At 34.3% G+C, this 22278-nt stretch overlaps 2 protein-coding genes and 1 non-coding gene across 4 annotated transcripts; 2 read left to right on the forward strand and 1 right to left on the reverse strand.

Moving 5' to 3' along the window:
* Positions 1 to 2920: 2920 nt before the first annotated feature.
* On the forward strand, positions 2921 to 6220 carry LOC123213038. Of its 2 annotated transcripts, none has more exons than XM_044632366.1 (7): positions 2921 to 3340; positions 3416 to 3496; positions 3586 to 3762; positions 4097 to 4267; positions 4472 to 4510; positions 4771 to 4859; positions 5299 to 6220. In XM_044632366.1, exons 1-7 carry the CDS (start codon positions 3253 to 3255, stop codon positions 5977 to 5979), a joined length of 1326 nt encoding a protein of 441 aa, XP_044488301.1. In that variant the 5' UTR covers positions 2921 to 3252; the 3' UTR covers positions 5980 to 6220. The 2 variants fall into 2 exon arrangements, with proteins under 2 accessions (XP_044488301.1, XP_044488300.1); XM_044632365.1 differs by having other exon boundaries at positions 2922 to 3340; positions 4472 to 4684.
* Positions 6221 to 6693: 473 nt separating this feature from the next.
* TRNAF-GAA lies at positions 6694 to 6766 on the reverse strand. The gene has a single exon. It is a non-coding gene; the product is annotated as a tRNA-Phe (tRNA).
* Positions 6767 to 7701: 935 nt separating this feature from the next.
* Positions 7702 to 20974, forward strand: LOC123213039 (AP-1 complex subunit gamma-2-like). The gene is made up of 18 exons (XM_044632368.1): positions 7702 to 8119; positions 11423 to 11725; positions 11881 to 12022; positions 12774 to 12947; positions 13469 to 13648; positions 14188 to 14342; positions 14735 to 14825; positions 15140 to 15303; positions 15827 to 15881; positions 16732 to 16854; positions 16996 to 17091; positions 17938 to 18065; positions 18298 to 18402; positions 18505 to 18764; positions 19371 to 19622; positions 19704 to 19879; positions 20057 to 20161; positions 20598 to 20974. Exons 1-18 carry the CDS (start codon positions 8088 to 8090, stop codon positions 20691 to 20693), a joined length of 2637 nt encoding a protein of 878 aa, XP_044488303.1. The 5' UTR covers positions 7702 to 8087; the 3' UTR covers positions 20694 to 20974.
* Positions 20975 to 22278: the final 1304 nt, after the last annotated feature.

The raw sequence follows: 22278 nt of genomic DNA on the forward strand, positions 1-22278 counted from the left end.
GTTTCAATGTCCTTGTCAATTAGTATATGCAGCATTTCTTAACATGGGTGATTGCGAAATAGGAAATTTAGAGAAAGCTTTAACGTTTGTGCTTCACTACTGTAATCGTGATGATAACAGCTAAAGTTCCAATCTAAGTTCTGGCATTGTAAGACTTACAGCCATTGTTCCTTAAGTGGGGAGCCTCAAAGTGAGATCTGTTATTATTTCTGTCTATTGTAATTAATGTTATGGTAGCACTGCTAGATTGCTTTGCTTTTAGATTTAATGAATTTTGTTAACTTTAATTATTGATGGATGAGTATTTGAGTTTTTGAGATTTGGTATATTAGAATTTAAGAATGAATTAAACCTTGGGTAAGAATAAGTCTTTCGGCCTAAAAAGCTGTTCAATAACAATGCTCCAACAATAGGCAAGCTGGATGATTGATTTCATTTTCCTCAGGCGCTATGCGTTCATTCTTTTGAGCCCAATATCGTACGAAGTCTAATTTGTTCATCCAAGGCTTGATTTCGACTTGAGCCAAAGACATTAAAAAATGTCAATCTTCTTTAAAGCTTCCAAAATGTCCATCACTAAAGTAAGTATTTAAGCTCAATAGGGTTGCCCTAGGATTCCTATTCCTGTTAATACTAGTTGCTCACAACTTTCACAAGCTTGGGAAGAGATCTTGTATTCTTAGTTATGGCCTTTATAGTCTTGCGACGCCTTGAAGACCATGGAGGCTAACCTAGTCAAGTTTAATAAAATTTCTTGATTTTTAAATTTTTTAGCGTCAACTGGACATGTCTATGGTCAGGCCAGGCCTTAGGCCTATATAGTGATGGCCCTTTAGGCAGGGTCCATGAAATTTTTAAGACCAACCTTATATATGGGATCAAGCCGAGTGAGGCCTTAATCTAGACAATCTATTTAAACAAACTTTTTTAAAAAATTTAAATATAAATTATTTTTCAATTATTAAAACTGAGAATAATATTTTAAATATTTTATTTATAATCTCTCATTTATGAAAATGAATACCGTAGTTACATGATGAAAAATATTATAGCATAATACAAATAAATTAATTTACATACTGTATAATTACAAACATAAATAAAATATATATACCATACCATTTATTTAAATAAACTGAAATGGATTGAGGATTGAATTCATTTGACATTTGATTCATTGATAATATTTTGTAATGATAAAATTGAAATAAAAATGAAATTATAAATACAGAGAATTATTATTTATGAATTCAAATAGTTTTTGAAAGAGAGTTGATAAGAGAAAATTAGATTGAAAATATAATGAAAGAATTGAGATGGAGAGATTTGTAAATAAAATTAAAAAAATTTGGATTGTTTGTATAAAAAAAAAATAAAACAACTTTTACTACATGGAGAAGTCGTTGGCTTTTGCATACTGCAAAAGCCAATAGTCATTTACTTTTATTTTTAAAATTTTCCAATAGCAATGGACTGGGTTGGGTCGGCTCATGAGATATAATATCTAGGCTCACAACTTGGTTTGAAATGTTTATAGGTCGGGTCCATCATGTTACAGTATCAGATTGAAGTCTTGTGAACCAAGCCTTAATTATGAGTTTTGAACTGAATCTTTATTTGATCTGATCTAATTAACACATTTAATGTCAACGTTATCTCAGATCCAATAAATATTATTTGTATAATTAAATATATTATTAATTATGAATAAATAAAATGAAATACTTATTAATACACGTGACAGAAAAAATTGAATTTTATTTAACAGCGATACAATATTCTTATTTAATTTTAATTAATATGTCATTGCTCTATTTATCAAATAGTTAGATAGAGTCAAGGTATAGTAAAATCTCAAATTCTCACTCTTTAACTTTTAAAAACCTAAATACTCATCTATAACTGAATTTTTGTTAAAAATCTCAGTTAGAGTTAGGAATAAAACCGTTATTTAGTAAAAAATTAAAGTTTTATCACATTTTTTCTTTTCGATTTAGAAATCTTATAATTTTCTCATAATCCAAAGTTTAAAAATTAACAAATATCCATAGGGTTTGTTCCTCTTCTCTCTGGTGTCGATTTATTGGTCTCTGGTCGTCGGTTGTCCTCTCATCTTATCTCTCCCTTCCCTCTTTAACGGTTTTCGATCGAGACAAAGACAAAATTATTTTCGTCTCTTCATTAGAGAATGAAGACAACGTGTCTTTGTCTCAGACAAAGACTGCTCGTCTTCATTTAAGATGAAAATAATTTGGTTTTTGTCTCGGTCTAAAACGACTAGAGAGATAAGAGAGAGTGATTGAAGGGAAATATAAGACATGAGGAAGGAACGATCGACTGTTAGAGAAGGCAAATTGGTGTCGAAGAGAAGACGAACAAATCTTAAGAGATATTTGTCAGTTTTCAAATTTTAGATTGAAGAAAAATTGTAATTTTTTTAAATCTGAAGAAAAGTATATAATAAAATTTTTAATTTTTTAATAAATAACAATTGTATTTCTAATTTTAATAAGAATTTGATTATAAATAAATATTTAATTTTTAAAAAATTAAATGATAAAAGTTTGATATTTTACTGTATCTTGAGTGGTAATAAGCCTTTCAACCTTTTAAACTGACCACACAACGGCCACTTGAAATCCTGAACATATTTTATACTCGCCTTCTGTAAGCACGCACTAATCTATGTCACATGGGTGATTTAGCTCAGAAAATAAAGCAAAAAGATCAATTAAATGTAATGATAATATATATATATATATATATATATATATATATATATAACAGCGAGTGAATCTAGATAGAGAATAAATGTATTGTCATTAAGAATTACAATTAATTACCAAAATTAACTAATAATATTATTTAATCAAAGAATATGATTCTCCTCATCTCCTTTCTCATCCCCGCTGGCCTACCCTTTCTTTTTCTCTCTTTTCTTTGTCTTGTCTCATCAACGTCTTTACTCTTTCTCATTGCACTGGGAAAAAAAAAACTTTTCTTTTTATACAGCATCTCAAAGGCCATTTACACTCCCATACTTTCACTCAGCTCAGTGGCGAGTGGCTTTCATAGTTGAGTAGTGGTTAGTCTCATTTTGATATTATAAAAATTCTACCTTTTTGAACAAAACCCAGATATGAACTAGGGTTCTTTTTTTTTTTTTTTTGGTTTGTGTAGCGCTTTAAAGTTTCAAAGCTCGAATCTTTTGTATCTAAGCTTTAGTTTGAGTTTCTGTTGGGAATAGAAGTAATGGGTAACAATGTGTGGGTTCTGGGTCTTGCTCTTTTGCTTCTCTTTGGCGGGGTGTCTTCAGCTCCTTCCACTACTTCACCTGCAAGTAAGTGAAGCTGCTGTCATTTAATGTGCTCCTACTTTTGAGCTTAAATTTACTGTTTTTATGGATCCGTTGCAGAGATTGTAAGTGGGTTTGTCTCAAGGGCTATGTCTTATTTCATGAAATGGTTGTGGTCACTCAAAACCACCACTAAGACAGGTTAAGATCTCTCATTCCACTACTAGTGTTTTTGTGTTTGTAAAGATTGGAATATAATGTGGTGGAAATCATGGGAGTTGTGTTTGCAGCTATTTCTGGACGTCCGATGATGAAGTTTGAGAGTGGGTATACTGTGGAGACTGTATTTGATGGAAGCAAGCTGGGGATTGAACCTTTCTCAGTTGAGGTCTTGCCTAGCGGGGAGCTTCTAATCTTGGACTCTGCCAATAGTAACATTTATAGGATCTCTTCTTCTTTGTCTCTATGTAAGTGGGTCTCTTTTGTACCTTGATTCATAATATTTTTTTGTTGATTTTTTATCCTTTTTTTTTTTTTTGTGAAATATCATAAATCATATTATCGGAAGTTAACTGAGCTTTGTTTGTGTGCAAAGGATCATAAATTAAAGTTCCATCTGTAATGTTCTGAATTTAGGAGTGCAATCTACTTGGGTCTCGAATAGTGTTGTCAATCTGACTAAGCACACTATTGCCTTGGAACTGCATTCCTATATGATCTTTCTAACATGATTAAGTATATTTATTTCGTGATGTTTGTTTCGTACTATTGTTTTTGATCAAATTATTGGGGGAACTGCAGATAGCAGGCCAAAGCTTGTTGCTGGATCCGCCGAAGGTTACCCTGGACATGTTGATGGGAAGCTCAGAGAGGCAAGGATGAACCACCCTAAGGGGCTTACTGTGGATGACAAAGGAAACATTTACATTGCAGACGCTATGAATATGGCTATCAGGAAGATAAGTGATGGAGGTAAGTTCTATATGTGTTTCTTTCAGCGATTCCACTTGCAAAATACAATTTTTTTTTTTTTTCCACTCTTGTATGTCAACTAAAGTATCTTGAATAATTTGAAGGATTTTCAGGGCAACATCAAATATAATGGTGTTTTTGGTGTTTGCATCGCAATTGGGATTGTAAATAATCTTCATTAATTGGTTGAAAATTTTGCTGCAGGGGTTACGACGATTGCTGGAGGGAAATCAGGCCGTGGAGGTAGTCATTTAGACGGACCAAGTGTAGAAGCCAAATTCTCTAATGATTTTGATGTGGTTTACATTGGAAGCAGTTGTTCTCTACTTGTCATAGACAGAGGGAACCAAGCTATTAGGGAAATCCAACTCAATTTTGATGACTGTGCTTATCAATATGGAAGTGGTTTTCCCCTTGGTAAACTGCTGGATCGAAATTTTTTCTTTCATTTATTTACAAAATGTGAAGGAGATTTGTAGGTGATTGTTCTCCATTATTTGCAGGGATTGCTGTACTTATTGCTGCTGGCTTCTTTGGTTACATGTTGGCTTTGCTGCAACGTAGAGTGGGTACAATTGTGTCTTCGCAGAATGTAAGTCTTCAATCCTTTTTGTTCTTCAGAGATTTTTGAGCATCTCCATTTGATAAGACATGTATAATTACATCATGAGGTCTGCATTTAAGCATAAACTTTTTAGTTAAATTATTGGGAACAGCAGTTTTTTGCATCTCTACTTTGTAACTGGCAGAGCATGTTAGAAAAGCTAAGAGGATTCTAAATCATATATCACATGGTAGTAACAAATTCAACACACATGAGCGAGTAATTTCTTAGCCGAGTCAAGGGACAGTTAAAGGCCATTGTGTTTTTTGTCTCTTGGCTTATTTTGCATTACTGAAATGGTGATGCAAGTACAAAATGACACTAGTTTAGATGTATTATTCCAAAGTACCAAACAGCTAGTGACCCTGTGACGCGTTGATGAAAATTGACATAACGTTTAACATGATGAATAATCTTTTGTTTGAAGGATCATGAGACAATAAGATCAAGCACCACAGCAAATCCATATCAGAAACCTATGAAATCAGTCAGGCCGCCTTTAATTCCAACTGAGGATGAACAGAAAACGCAAGAAGAAGGCTTCTTTGGATCCCTTGCACAGCTTTTTGTTAACACTGAATCATCTGCTATGGAAATTTTGAGAGGAATAATTCCTGGTCTTAGGAAGAAGCCACCAAGTCATCAATATCAAAGCTTATACCAGCACCCTCAACAGCAGAAGCACTCAACGGCTTGGCCTGTACAAGACAGCTTTGTGATCCCGGATGAGGATGAGCCACCTTCCATTGACACAAGAACTCCCACTCCGCGTAAAACTTATGCTTTCATGTCCAAGGATGCAGAAAAGATCCAGCAACTGCGGCAAAGTCGAGCTATCTATAATGGATGGGATAGTGATTTCCAGCAGCAGCAGCAGCAGCAGCAGAGACAGCAACACTATCATAATCGCTATCAATCTTCAGCCCCACATACTTACTATGAGCAGAGCAATGAGAAGACCAGTGAGATTGTATTTGGGGCTGTTCAGGAGCAGGATGGGAAGCGCGAATCTGTGGTCATAAAGCCAGTTAATTATGGAGATCCTGTTTATGATCATCACAACCTCCGCTCCCGAGCCAATTTTATGGGTTACAACCATGGCTATTGATTATATACAGGAGACATTTTTTGAAGTTATGACTTCTTTGGTCTTGATATTAGTCTTTTATCAGTTAGGATATAGTTTGCTTAGAGATTTCTTATTGAGAAGGGAGAAAATGTTGGATAGCTTTATGTAATGTAAGCTCTACCTAAAGCTGGCCAAAATATTGAAGGCCTCTATGTAATGCCATGCAGCAACTAAGAGTGATCAAATGATCTTTTTTCTGAAATATTAGTTTGTTTCCAAACTGTCTTTCTTTCTTATTCGCGCAAAGGCCAATGAAGTAGTATTAAATCCTTTTTTTATTTTTTTAATTCTTTAATCACGTTTGATAATAATGAAACTATGATATGGTGAAGTGAACAGTTGTGATTGTATTTTCTTCATTTTATTTTACAACATTTTTTAATCCTTCTATCGATGTGACATAAAATTTCACAGTCGGCTCTATACAATATTTGTATTTTATAATTATGCATGACTAGTGTTTCTCTTCCCCGTTAAAACATGAACTAATCTTCCAGGAAAGGTCAGGTGCTTTCATGTATTTTTCATATTTAAAAGCATTTTCCAAACCAATTGAGCAGAGGATTGGTTGCCCGTCGCCCGGCCAAGTCGAGAGAGGAAATGGTGATCTGGCGCTGGGAAGAGGAAAAACGACATCGTTTCATTATGAATTTAATGAAACGTCGTCGTTTGGGCCATTAGAAAGTTAGAAAATGCGGTGAGCGTGGATCGAACACGCGACCTTCAGATCTTCAGTCTGACGCTCTCCCAACTGAGCTATCCCCGCTTGGGGTTTCTGGCCATTTTATTATTAAATTAATCAACGTTAAAGAATAATCTTTTAATGCTCACCTAAACGATTTGGTTGAACTTTTCATTTATTCTTGCAAGATTAATTAACTATCTTGAGACAAGGGGGGTGAAAGTGCATTAAAAAAATACTATTTACAAAATTAATATACATATCCTATTGGGATAAAGTCAATCTTAACTAGTTTTCATTCCATTAAAATAGTTATCACATCGTTCTCTTTGTAAAGATTCAAGAAAACCTTAAATATGAGGTCAACCAATGACAAAAACTAGAAAAAGTAAATGACTCCATGGCCATACATTCAATAGTAGCAAGTGAGACATGTGAGTAAAGTGAAGATTCTGTTGTTAGTTGAGAAACATGGGAAGTTTGTTTAGAAGGGAAAAAGGGCTTGTGCGGGGAAAGGAAAAAACAATGGCTCCCTCAACAAATTTCTTTGATGGAATTGTTTGGAATGTTTTGTAACTCTTGTTTGATCGTTAGACAAATTGTATAGATAGACAGAATCATTAACAAAATTATGACAATTGAAATTAATATAATGTTGTGTTGTTAGAGAGCGAAAAGTTAAAACTGATAAATTTTATTAGTCTTTGTATTATATTAATACGATATTTATATATTGTGCTTCTTGTCTTTGTGACATATAATAAATAATATCTTATAATATAATAATAAGTTAAAATTTTGTTTATGTTTTAAATTAAAATCAAATTAATTTATAAATTAGAAAATAGTTGTCCCAGACCAGACCCATGGAGGTTGCAAATGCAAATAACAAAAACTCTGAGCCCATAATTGAAAATCGAAAAAGTGACTGTAATAACTGGGAGACACCTTATTAAAGTTTTAAAATAACTCGATCACGGCCTTGCCACACCGGTTTCTTGACGATTCAATCAAGTCATGCATCTCACAACCTATAAACATTTAATGAGCCAATCAGATATCGCAAGTGAGGCACTTGTATTACCTACATGTAACCCAATCACCACTTTTGAAAACAATTTTTAGTGCCGATGTTTTTCCGTTTCTCCCATTTCTTAACACAGCAAAAGAACGGGCATTCATCTCAAGGTAATAAAAAGAAAAACATTTCGATCAGATCTCTGTTCTCAGATCTTGAAACATTCGGAATTCGTTCCCTGATTTTCGAGTACGGACTATCTATACTTTGTTGCCAGAAAATAGATACGCGTAGTGACTGATTTAGTTTGGTCTTACGCGCGCTTTTGATTCGGTGTGAAATTGGATCTGATTGAGCTAACCCTAGAGCTTTACTACCGACCCAATTATGAATCCCTTCTCGTCTGGTACGCGTCTGAGGTAAGTTCACGAACCTTACTGTTACCTTACCGTTTTATACGGGATCAAGTGTGGCCTTATTTGGTGGTGTTGTGGATTGTTCATAGTGCTAAAATTTGGATTTAAGTTGATACATGGCTTGGTTAATTGTAGTTCTAGTAGATTGCTATTATATAGGTTGCTTTATTTCCATGATTGGACATGGTGTTGGGATTTAATCAGTCTTTTGTATATACTGGATACTGAAGAACGGCTCTTAGATTAAGTGTTTGGTGTAGAATGTGGAGAGGTGGTGTCTGTGTAAGTGTATTAGAGTCTAGAACTCGATAATTGATTGAAAACGCAGATATTCAGTCCCTTGGTGAACTGTTCTGTCTGGCAACCTGCAATTGGTCTTTACGTGAAAGTTTGAATGCTACCATAATTACATAAAGTGTTAAACATAGATCTGAAGACCAATAAGGCCTTTACTTTGTTCATTTTTGTGGGCCTTCTTTTAATGCTGAAAAGACTTGTGGATGAGGGTGATTCATTTTGTCATTTTTATGAACCGTATTTGGACACATCTGCATTGTAGAAGATCATCGAGGGAAAATGATTTGGATGAATCCTTTCTTTTTTAAGGAAAATAAAAATGCTGCTCTGGTGATAGATCTTAGTAGGCTTTTTAAGTGGACAGGATTTAATCATTCTCTTGAGATATCTGCTCATTGACGAGGTTCAAAAGTGCCTGCTTTCACCAAAGCTTTTGACACTGTGGTAGAAAAAAGGTTCCATTGGCTGGCTGGCTGTGAGAAACTGATGATATGAACAAAAGCCTATATCCTAGTCTACATGAAAATAGGTGGTATCGGTTGCTGAAGGGATGGCCTGTTTTTCAGGTCTATATGAAGCATCCTGGATATCAAATTGGTTTAAGCATATTGCAAGTGGTCTGATTGGAGATGCAATTGTAAAATGGTGTTGATAGATTTGATGGTTCAGTTAGTATTTTGGTGGTTGTGGCCTTAAAAATAGCATTTTTGCTTGATGTACACTTTTTGTTCAGAGTTAAGGTTTCCATTGTATTGTGATTTAGTTGAGTTGACTCAGTGCCCTTATCCTTGAAACTAGCCATTGATCCTTCATAGGGACATTTACTTGCAGTCATTTTTGGGAGCCTTTATAACTAAGATATCAAACACCTAATAATGTTGGACTTGCAACCCATTAGTATTGCCAAGTAAATCCTAACACACAAACTCTAGAAAATATTTTGAAAGAAATATTTGTAGGTTTTGGAAACATATTGCAAAACTTAGAGTAGTGGCAATTTTAATGTATGATATAAATTCAAGGTGCTTGTGTTGGTAAATATGTATACCACTAAAAATCTGACAATTAAGTGTTATCGAGGGAAGTTTTAAGTTGAGCTAATTAATTATGGCTTCTCAGATCTAATCTAAATCAAATTTTGAGAAGTTTGATTTTAAGATGGAGATGATTGTATTCTTGATTTATTTTCCTTAGATTGTGGGGAATTTGTTGTACGTCCCCTCTAATGGCATGTTTGAATAGTTTTCATTGTATTGTGATGTAGTTGAGTTGACCACATGGATAGGTACTCAGTAACCTTGTCCTTGAAACTAGCTATTTATCCTTCATGGGGACATTTACTTGCAGTCATTTCGGTGAGCCTCTATAACTAAGATATCAATCTCCTAATAACTTTCAACCCATTAGTATTTCCAGGTAAATCCTAACACAAACCTAGAAAATATTTGTAGGTTTTTGAAAGATATCACATAACTTAAAGAAGTGATAGTTTTAATGTATGGTATAAATTCAAGGTGCTTGTGTGGGTAGATATGTATACCGCTAAAAATTTGACAATTAAGTATTAGCAAGTGAAGTTTTAAGCTGAGCTAAAGAATTATGGCTTCTTAGATCCTTTCTAATCTTAAATTTTAAGATGTTTGACTTCAAAATGGAGGTGATTGTATTCTCAATTTATATTTGTTAGATTGTTGGGAGTCTGTTGCACCTCCCCTCCAGTGGCATGGATGAGTAGTTGTATCCAATGATTACTATTTGGAACTTTTATGTTCTTCCATTGCCATTGGGCTCTTATCTTTTTGAGGTAAAGACTTTATATAAAAAAGGAGGGTAAAAGGGGGCCTTACACTTCTGCGTAATGATTAGAGAAAACCATGAAAAATGATGTAGAAAAATCACTTAGTAGTATTAAATAATTCTTATATGCTTCTGGTATTACAATTTTATATGTTCAACATGTTTGGATCATTTAGAATGTCATCACTTGTAGTGGTGTAGATGATGTTGAGTTAGGCTTGACTCAATTATTAGATGAGCTCAAGCTGCTTGAGTTTGAGTCTTGAGTGGTTGTTAGTTTGCTCTGTGAGATTGGAGTTTACAACTTGACTTGAGTAAAATAACAATAAACCTCTGAAAGTGTAGAATTTTGCATTTACACCCCTAAAAATCTTACCCAATTGGCTTTGAATATGGGGGTGATTGATAAATATACAAGTTACAAGGTCTAAATGTAATTTTTTAAAGTTACAGGGTTTAGATGTAATTTTTTGTGCTGAGCTTGAGTCAGCCATTGTTGTCTCAAGCTTGAGCTTGAGTTAGCTGTTTTTATCTCAATCTTGAGGTCAAGCCAGACACTGCTTGGCTCGGCTTGGCTTGATTATACCCTAATCACTTTTAATTTTAGTTGGTGAAGATGCTGAAGCAATCTTTTTGTTGCATACTATTGTATTTTACTTGATGAAGCAGATTAAATCCATTTTTCTAAATCAATATGTGTTCCTAGGAGGGAATGCAAGTGCTTGTTAAATGGCATGTATTTGCTTCCATGCATGTACTTCAACGATTCTGAAATGATCTAATAAGCAGAATAATCTAAATGGCCGAAATATGGGAGAGTAGAAACTAAAGTTCTCCTCTCTTTTAGGTCCCTGAATCTGTGAATTTCTTGTTGTTGTTTATTACTGTGGGTTAACAATTGCCCCTGTTTATTTTAGGAAATGGGATGTGTTGTATATATTTTTATAACTCAAACAGTTCAAAAAAGGGAAAATATATATTGTATAGCATAAACCCTTCTTTATAATCGGTGAATGAAAGTAGGCTTTCTTTTGCTAACTAATGTTTTTGTCGAGGCTATTTATTCAATTTACTTGTTGTATACCTTATCAAATCAGTCAATTTATTTGCTTTGGCGTGTTTTCTTTCCTGGGTAATGGCAGATCAACTTACATTATTAACATTGACATTTTTTGTTTTTGCTAAATGGTATGGATTTCCATTTTGTTGCAGGGACATGATTCGGGCTGTACGTGCCTGTAAAACTGCAGCAGAAGAACGTGCAGTTGTACGAAAAGAGTGTGCCGCAATTCGTGCTGGAATGAATGAAAATGATCAAGATTATAGGCACCGCAACCTAGCCAAACTCATGTTCATTCACATGCTTGGTTATCCCACACATTTTGGTCAAATGGAATGCCTAAAGTCTATTGCCTCTGCTGGATTTCCAGAGAAGAGAATTGGGTATCTTGGCCTTATGTTGCTTCTGGATGAAAGACAGGAAGTTCTGATGTTGGTCACAAACTCATTAAAGCAGTATCCTTTTCCAAAGTAGACTTTTCTTTTTGGTCATCTTGGTTAAATATATGTTTTCTTTTTATAATCTTCTACATTAGAACACATGTTTTGTTTTAAAGTGGTAATTTTACCAGAACAAACCATTCTCTGCAGTGACCTTATCTTATTTTTAGAGATCTCAATCACTCTAACCAGTATATTGTGGGTCTTGCTCTTTGTGCTTTGGGAAATATTTGTTCAGCAGAAATGGCTCGAGATCTAGCTCCCGAAGTAGAAAGATTGCTGCAATTTAGAGATCCAAATATTCGGAAGAAAGTGAGCCTTCTGTGCCTTTTCTAGGCTCCTTTGCTACCAATGTCATGGTTTTAGGTTTTCATGAATTGGATCCATATTTTTGGCTTAACTTGTATCTGTTTTACAATGGTGAGATCTAATTGTCGTCAGTGCTCTTGTCAGCACTTTTTAAGCAGCAGCTGCTATCTTCAAACATTGTTTTTACTTTTATGTCATTAAACTGAACCGGATTTTTTAATAGAAGATTGTAATATCTAATCAATTAAGTTGTGGACATATGAAATTTATCTTAGTGATTCTGAACAGATGAACAGCTGTTGGACACTTGATAGAAAGTTTTGTTGAGGATCATTATCCCATTTGATAAAAGGGCACTTTACCTGTAATCATTGACATATAATCGTTTCTTCTCTCTACTTAAAAACCTGATCCATATTTCCCACTTAGGAGATAAACATTATATATTGACATTTCTTAAGATGTGTAATGGAATATAAAGAAAAAATTAATTTGATACTCTTATGTTTGCTGTGAGACTGATTCTTAGGTCTTTGTGATTTGTCTTGGAAATATTTGTGACTGGCTAATATTTTTTGTGTGGTCTCTGAATTGGTATTTACATTTTTGTTTTGATTCAAAGGATGATGTTGTTAAATAAGTCAATAGTAGACATGTTTAATCATTGTGTTTTTCTGTTAAATTTGTGCTGTGCATGTAACACTGCATTATTTTGTAATTTGATGTTCATCTTTAATTCTTGTTATTTATTTAGGCAGCATTGTGCTCCATACGGATTATAAAGAAAGTTCCGGACTTAGCAGAAAATTTTGTCAACCCTGCTGCTGCCTTACTAAAAGAAAAGCATCATGGAGTTTTAATAACAGGAATTCAACTATGTACAGATCTGTGTAAAGTCAGTAAAGAAGCACTTGAATTTTTCCGAAAGGTAAATTGATCGTTATTGCCTGATCAGTTTCTTGCTTATTTTGAAGTATGCTAGTAGGCTGTGTAGCATATAAAATTTATGCTTCTCTTTGCTTGTTATTGTGTGGAAAAGCTATCATCTTAGCTAATTGGCTGCATTCTTAGACTGCTGCTCTGATTCTCCCCGGGGCATTTGGGCTGTTATGCACACTTGAAATGTGGGATCTGGGTTATATTCCTGAATCATGATTAAAAGTAGAATATCCTTATTGCAGCATACATCTTGCAACAGTTGAATCAACTCCTGAATATTTTGGCTTTTGCTCCATTGTTTTCATTTTAAAAATTTTGGCTTTATGGTCAAGGTGCTATTTTGAATTCCTCATTCTACAATTTAGCTCTGGTAAAGCATATGAACTTGTTTTGTTTTCAATATTGCTAGATCTCTATAAATTGGTTCTATTATTTTATTACTTTATGATATATCATTTTTTGTGTTGTTCTATGATATGGTTATTGTTATAACAAGTTGCTCTGATTCAGAAATGCTTGGACAGTTTGGTGAGAACTCTAAGGGAGATTGTAAACAGTCCATATGCACCTGAATATGACATTGCTGGCATAACAGACCCTTTTCTCCACATAAGATTGCTTAGGCTTTTGCGTGTGTTGGGCCAAGGAGATGCTGATGCCAGTGACTGCATGAACGACATACTTGCTCAGGTTGGTTACCTCTCAGTGTTTTATCTCATTCTTTTTGGTGCTTTATGAAGTTCTGAAATAGTTTAGATTTACCAATGAATTTCTCTCTGGTATACTTGTGCCTGCACCAATCACAAGCTACATTAAGTGATTGCCTCACAGTATCTTAGCAACTGGAGGTGGCTTTCTTTGTACTTCCTTCCCATCATTAACAACTACTACACTTGTTAATCCTATTTTTTGTAAGTCTATGTTTCTGATGAGATAAACTCTTCCAATATAAAATATAAATATTGGGAAAGAAGAATAGAATTTATTTTGGATGTATTGCTCAGTGAACAAAAATTCCTTATGTTCTTACTAGCACAATAGTGGAATACAGTACTAAGAGTATGCTGATTTTTCTTTGAAAATTAGCAAATTGATCTTTGTAATTTTATTTTTTAAAACTGTATAATCAGCTTCATAATTGTTTCATAATTCCAAGTGCTGATGATTGTTGAAATTTGATCTTCTTTGTTTCTGTTATTTATTTCTTTTACATGCTATATTTTACCTAGGTGGCAACAAAAACCGAGTCAAACAAAAATGCAGGGAATGCAATTCTGTATGAATGTGTTGAAACTATCATGAGCATCGAAGATAGTGGTGGACTACGTGTGCTTGCTATTAATATCCTCGGAAGATTCTTGTCCAATCGTGATAACAATATCAGGTTACTTGTTTTTCTTATGAGTTATATCTTTTTCAGTTATGATGAATTCATTTTTTATGATAAGAAACAAAACAGTATTGATGCTTAGTTCCCTATGAGTAGATAGATATATTCTGCCCTTCTATTTTCATGATGCTGTTATCACGCCATGTTTGGGAATTATGTTTTTTGCCTATACTTGCAATGAGCCTCTGAGCTAATGGGAATCTAGAATAAAATAGTGTAGATTACTTGGTTATTAAAATGCCATCTTCACTTTGATAAAGGCCTTGTTATGTACTAACACTGAATTGTTTATCAGATTTTAAAACATTTAATCATGACCTTCAAATCTTTGATGCTTACTTTCATTGGTTGGTTGCTTTTGAAACTAAATTTTGTGTAAATTTCAGATATGTTGCTTTAAACATGCTGATGAAGGCTATTGTGGTAGATGCTCAAGCAGTGCAAAGGCATAGGGCAACAATCTTGGAATGTGTAAAGGTAATAGTGGACATATTTCATAAATGCCCATGGTCTTCTGGGTAACTAGGTGGTAGTGGCACAGCAATGATATATTGTTTGTGATCTATAAACAGCAGTGGTTAGTCTTTCAGTATTTTCTATTGTTGCTTGAATTAGAGAATTTTCTATAGTTTTCATTTATTTGACCATTTGTTTTGGTTTTGTTGGTTCATCTCTATGCACTTTTTGTTCTTTTCATGCTTTTCAATTTTTTTTGGAAATGGAACTTCATTTACTACTTTCTTGTTTGACATTGCACAAAAAGGTGATTCTTTGAATATTTCTTCTTTCAGGATTCAGATGCTTCAATTCGCAAAAGGGCACTTGAACTTGTTTATCTTCTCATTAGTGAGAGCAATGTGAAACCTTTAACCAAAGAGCTGATAGATTATTTGGAAGTAAGTGATCAAGAATTTAAGGGAGATCTAACGGCCAAAATTTGTTCTATTGTGGAAAGGTAAGTTATTCTGCTCTTCTTTCTATACGTGGAGTTCTTTTCCTTGTATGTACAAATACGTGACTGGGCTTATATTATACTTGCTGCGTTGTCTTTAATAAACTTGCGTGTTGGTTCTAAAAATGTTACCCATATTTCTTTTACTGTGAATGGTGCTTGGACTTGGCAGTGAATGCTATCTGTAGTCTTTAGTTGCAGTAGCCCTATACTATGCATATTAATTTACAGTTGGAGACAATTAAACAGTTGATAAAGTTTGCCAACTCCTTAGATAATGTGAATGGATTATTAAATTGATGTTGATGTTGGCATGCCCATGTGCTTCTATTGACAACTTTTTTTTTAAAATTTGTTTTGTTTTTGGTATGGGTGGGGTAGTTTTTAGTTCAAATTTAGTGTTATTAGAGAAGTATGTAGTAATGGTATGGGTGGGGTAGTTTTTAGTTCAAATTTAGTGTTATTAGAGAAGTATATAGTAACAACGGTTGTTTGATCAATTAACATTTACTCTTTCGTGATTTAGGTTTTCCCCCGAGAAAATCTGGTACATCGATCAGATGCTCAAGGTTCTTTCTGAGGTATAAATCAAAATGAAAATTTTTCTAAATAATATGTTATGTATGTTTGTAGGTTTTTCTAAAGCATTCCTTTGTATAGATACATTAATTGATTTGCTTGTTGACTTCGTGAATCTCTGCATAAACTATAAAAGTTATATGGATGTTGTAATGTGGTTGTGCAACCAGTGCCACAAGTATTATTGATCATAAGTGATTTCACTTTTTCCCACACTTATAGTTGTCTGCTTGACTTTTATGATGGTTCCTTTGTCTATTTTCCTCCCTGGATTGGTGGATGGCAAAGCACGTTTTATGGTTTCAACTACTGCCAACTAATCTTCTCTCATTTTTGACAGTGTTACTTCTAACTTCTCATGGATTCTTGTTTTCCTTTCATTTTTTCTCTCTGTGTCATGTTTGTACGTATACTATACAATTTCTAAGCCTTATGGTTATGGATCTAGGCACTTTGGATGGTTGAGATTTAATCCAACTTGCACACTTAGTGCACCTTGGAAACGACACAATTTTGATTCAATTTCTACAATTTAAATGCATTGATCAAATGGCTTAAATATTGTTTCAAAATGTGTGAAAGATGTGGAGCTCTTGATTCTATTATGTTGTGTTCTTTATTCCATTTGCTGGTTTTGGCATCTGGAGCAATTGAACCTACAAAATTTATCTTTTACAGTTATATGTATTCATCTATTTTCATGCACAAAATGACAAGATATCTGAGTTTTATTCAATGCAATCAGCTTAATATAATGAGTAGAATTTTCTCCTGATGTCTTTATCTTTCATTTGAGTTATTCTATGTGCATTTTGTTTATAGAAACTACTGATCTACATGCTATCATAGTAGGCTGGAAATTTTGTGAAAGATGAAGTATGGCATGCACTTATTGTTGTAATAAGCAATGCTTCTGATCTCCATGGGTATACAGTAAGGGCCTTATTTAGAGCATTCCAAACGTCAGCAGAACAGGTACTCTGCCTTTTGTTTCTTTTTCTTTTGAGTAGAATACATGGTCAATTTCAAAATCCTGTGAGTTTTTATTATTCATGCATTCATGTTGTTAGTGTATTATTATGAGAATATTGTTTTTCTTTTACTTTGATTCATCAGGAGTGCCTTGTTCGAGTGGCAGTTTGGTGCATTGGAGAATATGGTGACATGCTGGTCAATAGTGTTGGAATGCTTGATATAGAGGATCCTATAACTGTGAGTGCACCCTTATCTAAGGATTAGTTTGTATGCATCTGCTTTTGTCATATTCTAGTGTTCCAGTTGCAGTTTAGGCAGAAAGAGCATGGTCATGAGCAATTACCAATTATATGTGTGAGCAAGAAGATTTGTTAATGCAAAGTTGGAGTTTCTTACAGAAAAAAGAAGAGAAATAAAGCAAAGCAATTGTTTAGGATCCCTTTTTTCTACTGAGCAATAGTAATATGTTTTTTGCTTTGCTTTTCTTTTAGTCTTATCCTTTTCCTTTTAGTGAAACAATAGATATTTCTTATGTATCTTTGCTGGTGTGCTTTTTTTTTTTTTTTCTACCATTTCTTAGTGTAAATAATAAAGCAATCATTTGTGATCGCTTTCTACTGGCCTATGGTGAAATGTTACATGTTTGTCTTTTCTTTTTCTGTGTCGTTTCCCCTTTAGTGGAACAAAAGATGGTTCTTGAGTATTTTTGTTAGTGTGTGTTTTAATTTCTACATCCTATTTCTAAGTGTAAAACATTGTTACCTTGCTAAGGTGTAGAAATGCAATCCAAGTTTGAGTTACTAAAATCTAGAAACTCTGAAATCTCTTTCTTTCTTTGTTTACTTCTGTACTTTTATCTTTTGTTGTCATGAAAGTCCGCCTTGCCATTTGGTTTTTTCGTGCTTAGACTGAGAATCAATAAATTGAAGAGCAAGTTTGGCTCTCAAGTACTCCGTTGCTTTCATCATAGATCATTGCAATATGCTGCATTATTGGGCATAAGGGCAGAATGCTTATATCTCTCAGTTTGTGTATTTTAGTAACTTTTGTAAGTGCTTAGACAAATTGGTTTTCCTGATGCAGGTAACAGAGTCTGATGCTGTTGATGTTGTAGAGAGTGCTATTAAGCATCATAGTTCGGATCTCACTACAAAAGCAATGGCTATGATAGCACTTTTGAAGCTGTCTTCACGTTTTCCATCTTGTTCACAGTATGTTGTTCTTTTACATTCAGTGCTACTATTTATCACATTCTATTATGGGAATTGTTTTATGTACGTAACAGGGAGCTCTAGTTTAACATGAATTTTAGATCATTTCCTGATTTTATAGTTTTGGTTCTTGTAATTGTAGTTAATGTTTTATACAAAATTTAGCTTTTATTTCCATCTAATCTCTCCTTATGGCATTGTAGTATAATTGTTTATTGATTTTTTAATATAGGAGGATACAGGATATAATCATTCAACTTAAAGGAAGCCTTGTACTTGAATTGCAGCAGAGATCTATTGAATTCAATTCCATTCTAGGCAAGCACCAGAATATTAGGTATGTGGCTAGAGAGGTTTTAGTATTCTACCTATTAGCCTTGAGATGTTCCATAATAATGCTTACTTGTAAATTTCAAAAGCTGACTGATGAGTTATGCAGGCCTGCACTGGTTGAAAGGATGCCAGTTTTAGATGAGGCAACTTTCAGCGGAAGGAGAGCTGGTTCTTTGCCACCTACTGTATCAACTTCTAATGGGGCTTCACTTAACCTTCCGAATGGAGTTGCCAAACCTGCTCCAGCTCCACTTGTGGACTTACTTGATCTAAGTGCTGATGATGCTCCTGCACCAAGCTCCTCTGGTGGAGATTTTCTTCATGATCTTCTTGGTGTTGATTTGTCACCAGCTTTAGTGCAGTCAGGTTAGTTTTTGTATATGTAGACACATAATATGATCATGAACTTCTGGAAATTAAGTGCTGTTTCTGCATCTCTTTCCTGATCCATATGTCAATTCTCATGGGCATTCTGGAGTTTGCTTCTTTAAGGTCAACAGTAGCCATTTCCAAGGAATGACCAGATTAATGTCCTGATGTTGGGAAATATTTATCCTATTCAATTCTTTTTCTCAATCAATATCGCTACCTGGAATTGACAAAAGAATTTGTTGCTTCTAAAAGGACTTGTCTATCGTAAGCAGGCTTTATCTGGACTCCAGTAGTTTCTATAAAATGGTGTCCAGAACTATTCATCTTGAATCTGTCCACTGAAGACTCTCCTGCATTGTAATGTAGCTGTGCAATTAATATTAGTATTATAGTGTTCTGGAAGCTTGGAATGATTTCTTTATATTTTGTTAATTCATTTTATTTACCCATTTTATGTGAGGTTTAAGGATTGTTGGTTTGACTTGTGCGTATGAAAAGCTTGTCTTGGAGATAAAATATTTCAATGTTTTGATCTGAATTATACCATTTTTTAAAATCTAATCTTAATATTGATTTCAAGTGTCTTATCTCAACTTTTAGGCACAACCCGGGCTCCAAAAGCTGGGACAGATGTTCTACTGGATCTTTTGTCAATTGGAACACCTCCTGTGCAAAGCAACTCACCTACACTTGACATATTATCAACTAGTCAGGATAACAAAACACCAGTGGCCGCATTAGATGGACTCTCATTAATGCCTTCACTTCCTGCACGCACTTCTCCGGGAGGATCTGCTTCAATGAGGGATTTGTTGGATGGCTTTGCTCCCGCTGTCTCACCACCAAAACCTGGTAAATTTGCTGACCTTGAGAATTCTATTCGGTGTATATCTGGTTGCTAAAAGTATTTATAGCGGTATTTTCTATGAATAGAGGACAATGGTCCAGCTTATCCATCTATAGTTGCATTCGAGAGCAACACCATAAAGTTAACATTCAACTTCTCAAAGCCACCTGGAAATCCACAAACAGCAATGATTCTGGCCACTTTTACAAATCTGTCACCTGATATTTTTACAGATTTTATTTTCCAGGCAGCAGTTCCAAAGGTAACCTTGTTCATTTTTCTTTTTTTTTTTAATTTCTTCATTTTTGATTATATGATGACTCCTGATTGAGTTTCCGCTCCCTTTCCCTGATAAATGAGTTGCAGTGTCAATTTTGATCTTCTTTTTATCATATTATAGAGTATGAAGTTGATATCTTTTGTTGCATTATATCAACAGTTTCTTCAATTGCATTTAGACCCAGCTAGCGGTAACACTCTACCTGCAAGCGGTAATGGGTCTATCACTCAAAATTTGAGAGTCACCAACAACCAACATGGGAAGGTAAATTACTGATTTTTTATTTCAAATGTGCATATTCCATGTTCTGGGATCTCATTTCTTGACCTTAGTAAGCCATATTTCTGTTTTCTTGTACAAGTAACAGTTCTACTTATATATCTCACTTTCTTGGATGATCCTTAGTTGCTGATATAAAATAGTAAAATTTCCTACATGTATTTTCTATTTTAGAAGTGTGTTTTCCTGTAACATGTCTTTGTGGTGCTTCCCTGTCACCCTCTAAGTTGTGTTTTGTCATATATCTCCAAAGTTGGCATGGTGATACTGGTACTGGGTTTGTCTTTCCATGAAATATCAAATATGAATGAAGAATTAAGTTATTAAAATCCTGAACAATTGACAAGAAAATGTTTGTCCTTTTATCCTGTGGCCTTTTTTTGCAAGATATTGGTGGTTACCAAATTCATTTCATTTTCAGAAATCTCTTGTTATGCGCATAAGGATAGCGTACAAGGTAAACAACAAAGATACTTTTGAGGAGGGACAAATCAACAATATTCCTCGTACTTTGTAAGAGGTTGATAGAGTGGTTCAACATTTTTTAGCAGAAGACGGTATTAATTTATCAACTGAGAAGACTATGTTGATTGGGGTTGGGGGGTGGGGGGCAGCTTCTTGCTCTGGTGGAGGCACAATGGCTTGAAGCAATTCGGATGAGATTTTGAGATATGTTAATGTTTTTTATTTCCTTAAAAATTTTCCCATATTTTAGGTGCTTTCATGTACATTATATAAAAAATATTTCTATACGAAATTGTGAGTTGAATTTTGCCTTGAAAGTGGTTTTACATTGAAGTGAACTCTTGTTTATGGATGGTTGTTAATTTCAAATAGAAGTAGTCGTAAAATTATATTCTAGTAATTTTGATGGGATCCGTTTACATTAGTTGAGTTGATGAATTGAATAAACCGGTTTTGAACATTCACTGGCCAAAGCTGCACAAAGATTCCGCCCAATATCGCTTCAGTTTGAAGAAGGAGGCTGTGGGCTGTGGGCTGTGAAGGAAATCGAGGAATGTGATTTGCGTTATTAATATATTGTCCACGTGTTTCTGCTTTATAAATCATTCTTTACGTTTACCAGCTGGCGATATCTAAAGTCTACCCAAAAAAAAAAAACTTGGGGAAAACGAGAAATCCAATTGTACTTGCTTTATTATTAAATCATTTTTCAGATAATACATAATCCCAGGACTTTGTTCCATTATCAACCAAATTCCTACTCATCAGCCTATGCTTGCTCCACTTTCACTGTTAACTTGTTGGTGTGGAGCTGACCGCTTTGTTTACAGCACCTTGAAGAAGATTTACATGCATCACTTTATTGGAGTTATTATTACGATGTTAACTCACCAACTACTCTTGTATCGCTTCCATCAATCAAAATTGGGAAATATTTACAATTTCTCTAAGAAATCGTCAAATCCTGTTTGCAGGGTGTATATTGCAGGGAATTATCAACTTTCCAACTTCATCTAAGCTTCTTTCCAAGGACCTCTTTTTCTTTTGTTTACTTGACTGAAAGCACATGGTGAAAGGGAAAATATTTGTTTATGGAGATAGAAAGAGTGGGGCAGAACCCACACAATCCACTTGCTCATCTCAAAGATACAAATTATAGCTCTTCATCAAGCCACTTTTCAGTGGGATCTCATTGTCCAGCCACAAAAATTAAAATAAAATAAAAACACCATTCGAAGGTTGAAAGAAACTAAAGACAGCAGTTATATTTCATGAGAAAAAAAACAAATTAATTTTTCTTCTTTCTTCTTGGCTCTGATGAGGTGGGTCAGGACTCAGTATAAAGTCAATGCCTACCCCATGTAAAAGAGCTGCTTCATTTTCTTTTAATATGATATGATACATGGAAAAAACATGATATGATGGACCCATACTTCTTAGTCTTACAATATGCAATCTCCCAAAAAGTTGCTAACTCATCACATAAGCTACTGCTTTTGTTTCAAGGCATTTATAGCAGCATGAACACCACCCTTATGCATATAATATATGCTAAAGTTTAGCAAAAAGAAGAGCATTTTCTCAGACAAACAAATGTATGCAATTTCACTGAAAAGGTAATGTTCATTGCCATTAAC

This window comes from Mangifera indica, chromosome 4, assembly GCF_011075055.1.
Source record: "Mangifera indica cultivar Alphonso chromosome 4, CATAS_Mindica_2.1, whole genome shotgun sequence".
NCBI classification, from domain to species: domain Eukaryota; kingdom Viridiplantae; phylum Streptophyta; class Magnoliopsida; order Sapindales; family Anacardiaceae; genus Mangifera; species Mangifera indica.

Coding starts and splice junctions, on each gene's coding strand:
- LOC123213038 (XM_044632365.1), top strand. CDS start 3,253: ATGGGTAACAATGTGTGGGTTCTGGGTCTTGCTCTTTTGCTTCTCTTT. Junction 3,763..4,096: donor CTCTTCTTCTTTGTCTCTAT/GTAAGTGGGTCT, acceptor GGGGAACTGCAG/ATAGCAGGCCAAAGCTTGTT. Junction 4,685..4,770: donor TGGAAGTGGTTTTCCCCTTG/GTAAACTGCTGG, acceptor CATTATTTGCAG/GGATTGCTGTACTTATTGCT.
- LOC123213039 (XM_044632368.1), top strand. CDS start 8,088: ATGAATCCCTTCTCGTCTGGTACGCGTCTGAG. Junction 11,726..11,880: donor GTCACAAACTCATTAAAGCA/GTATCCTTTTCC, acceptor TCTTATTTTTAG/AGATCTCAATCACTCTAACC. Junction 18,403..18,504: donor GGCAAGCACCAGAATATTAG/GTATGTGGCTAG, acceptor TGAGTTATGCAG/GCCTGCACTGGTTGAAAGGA.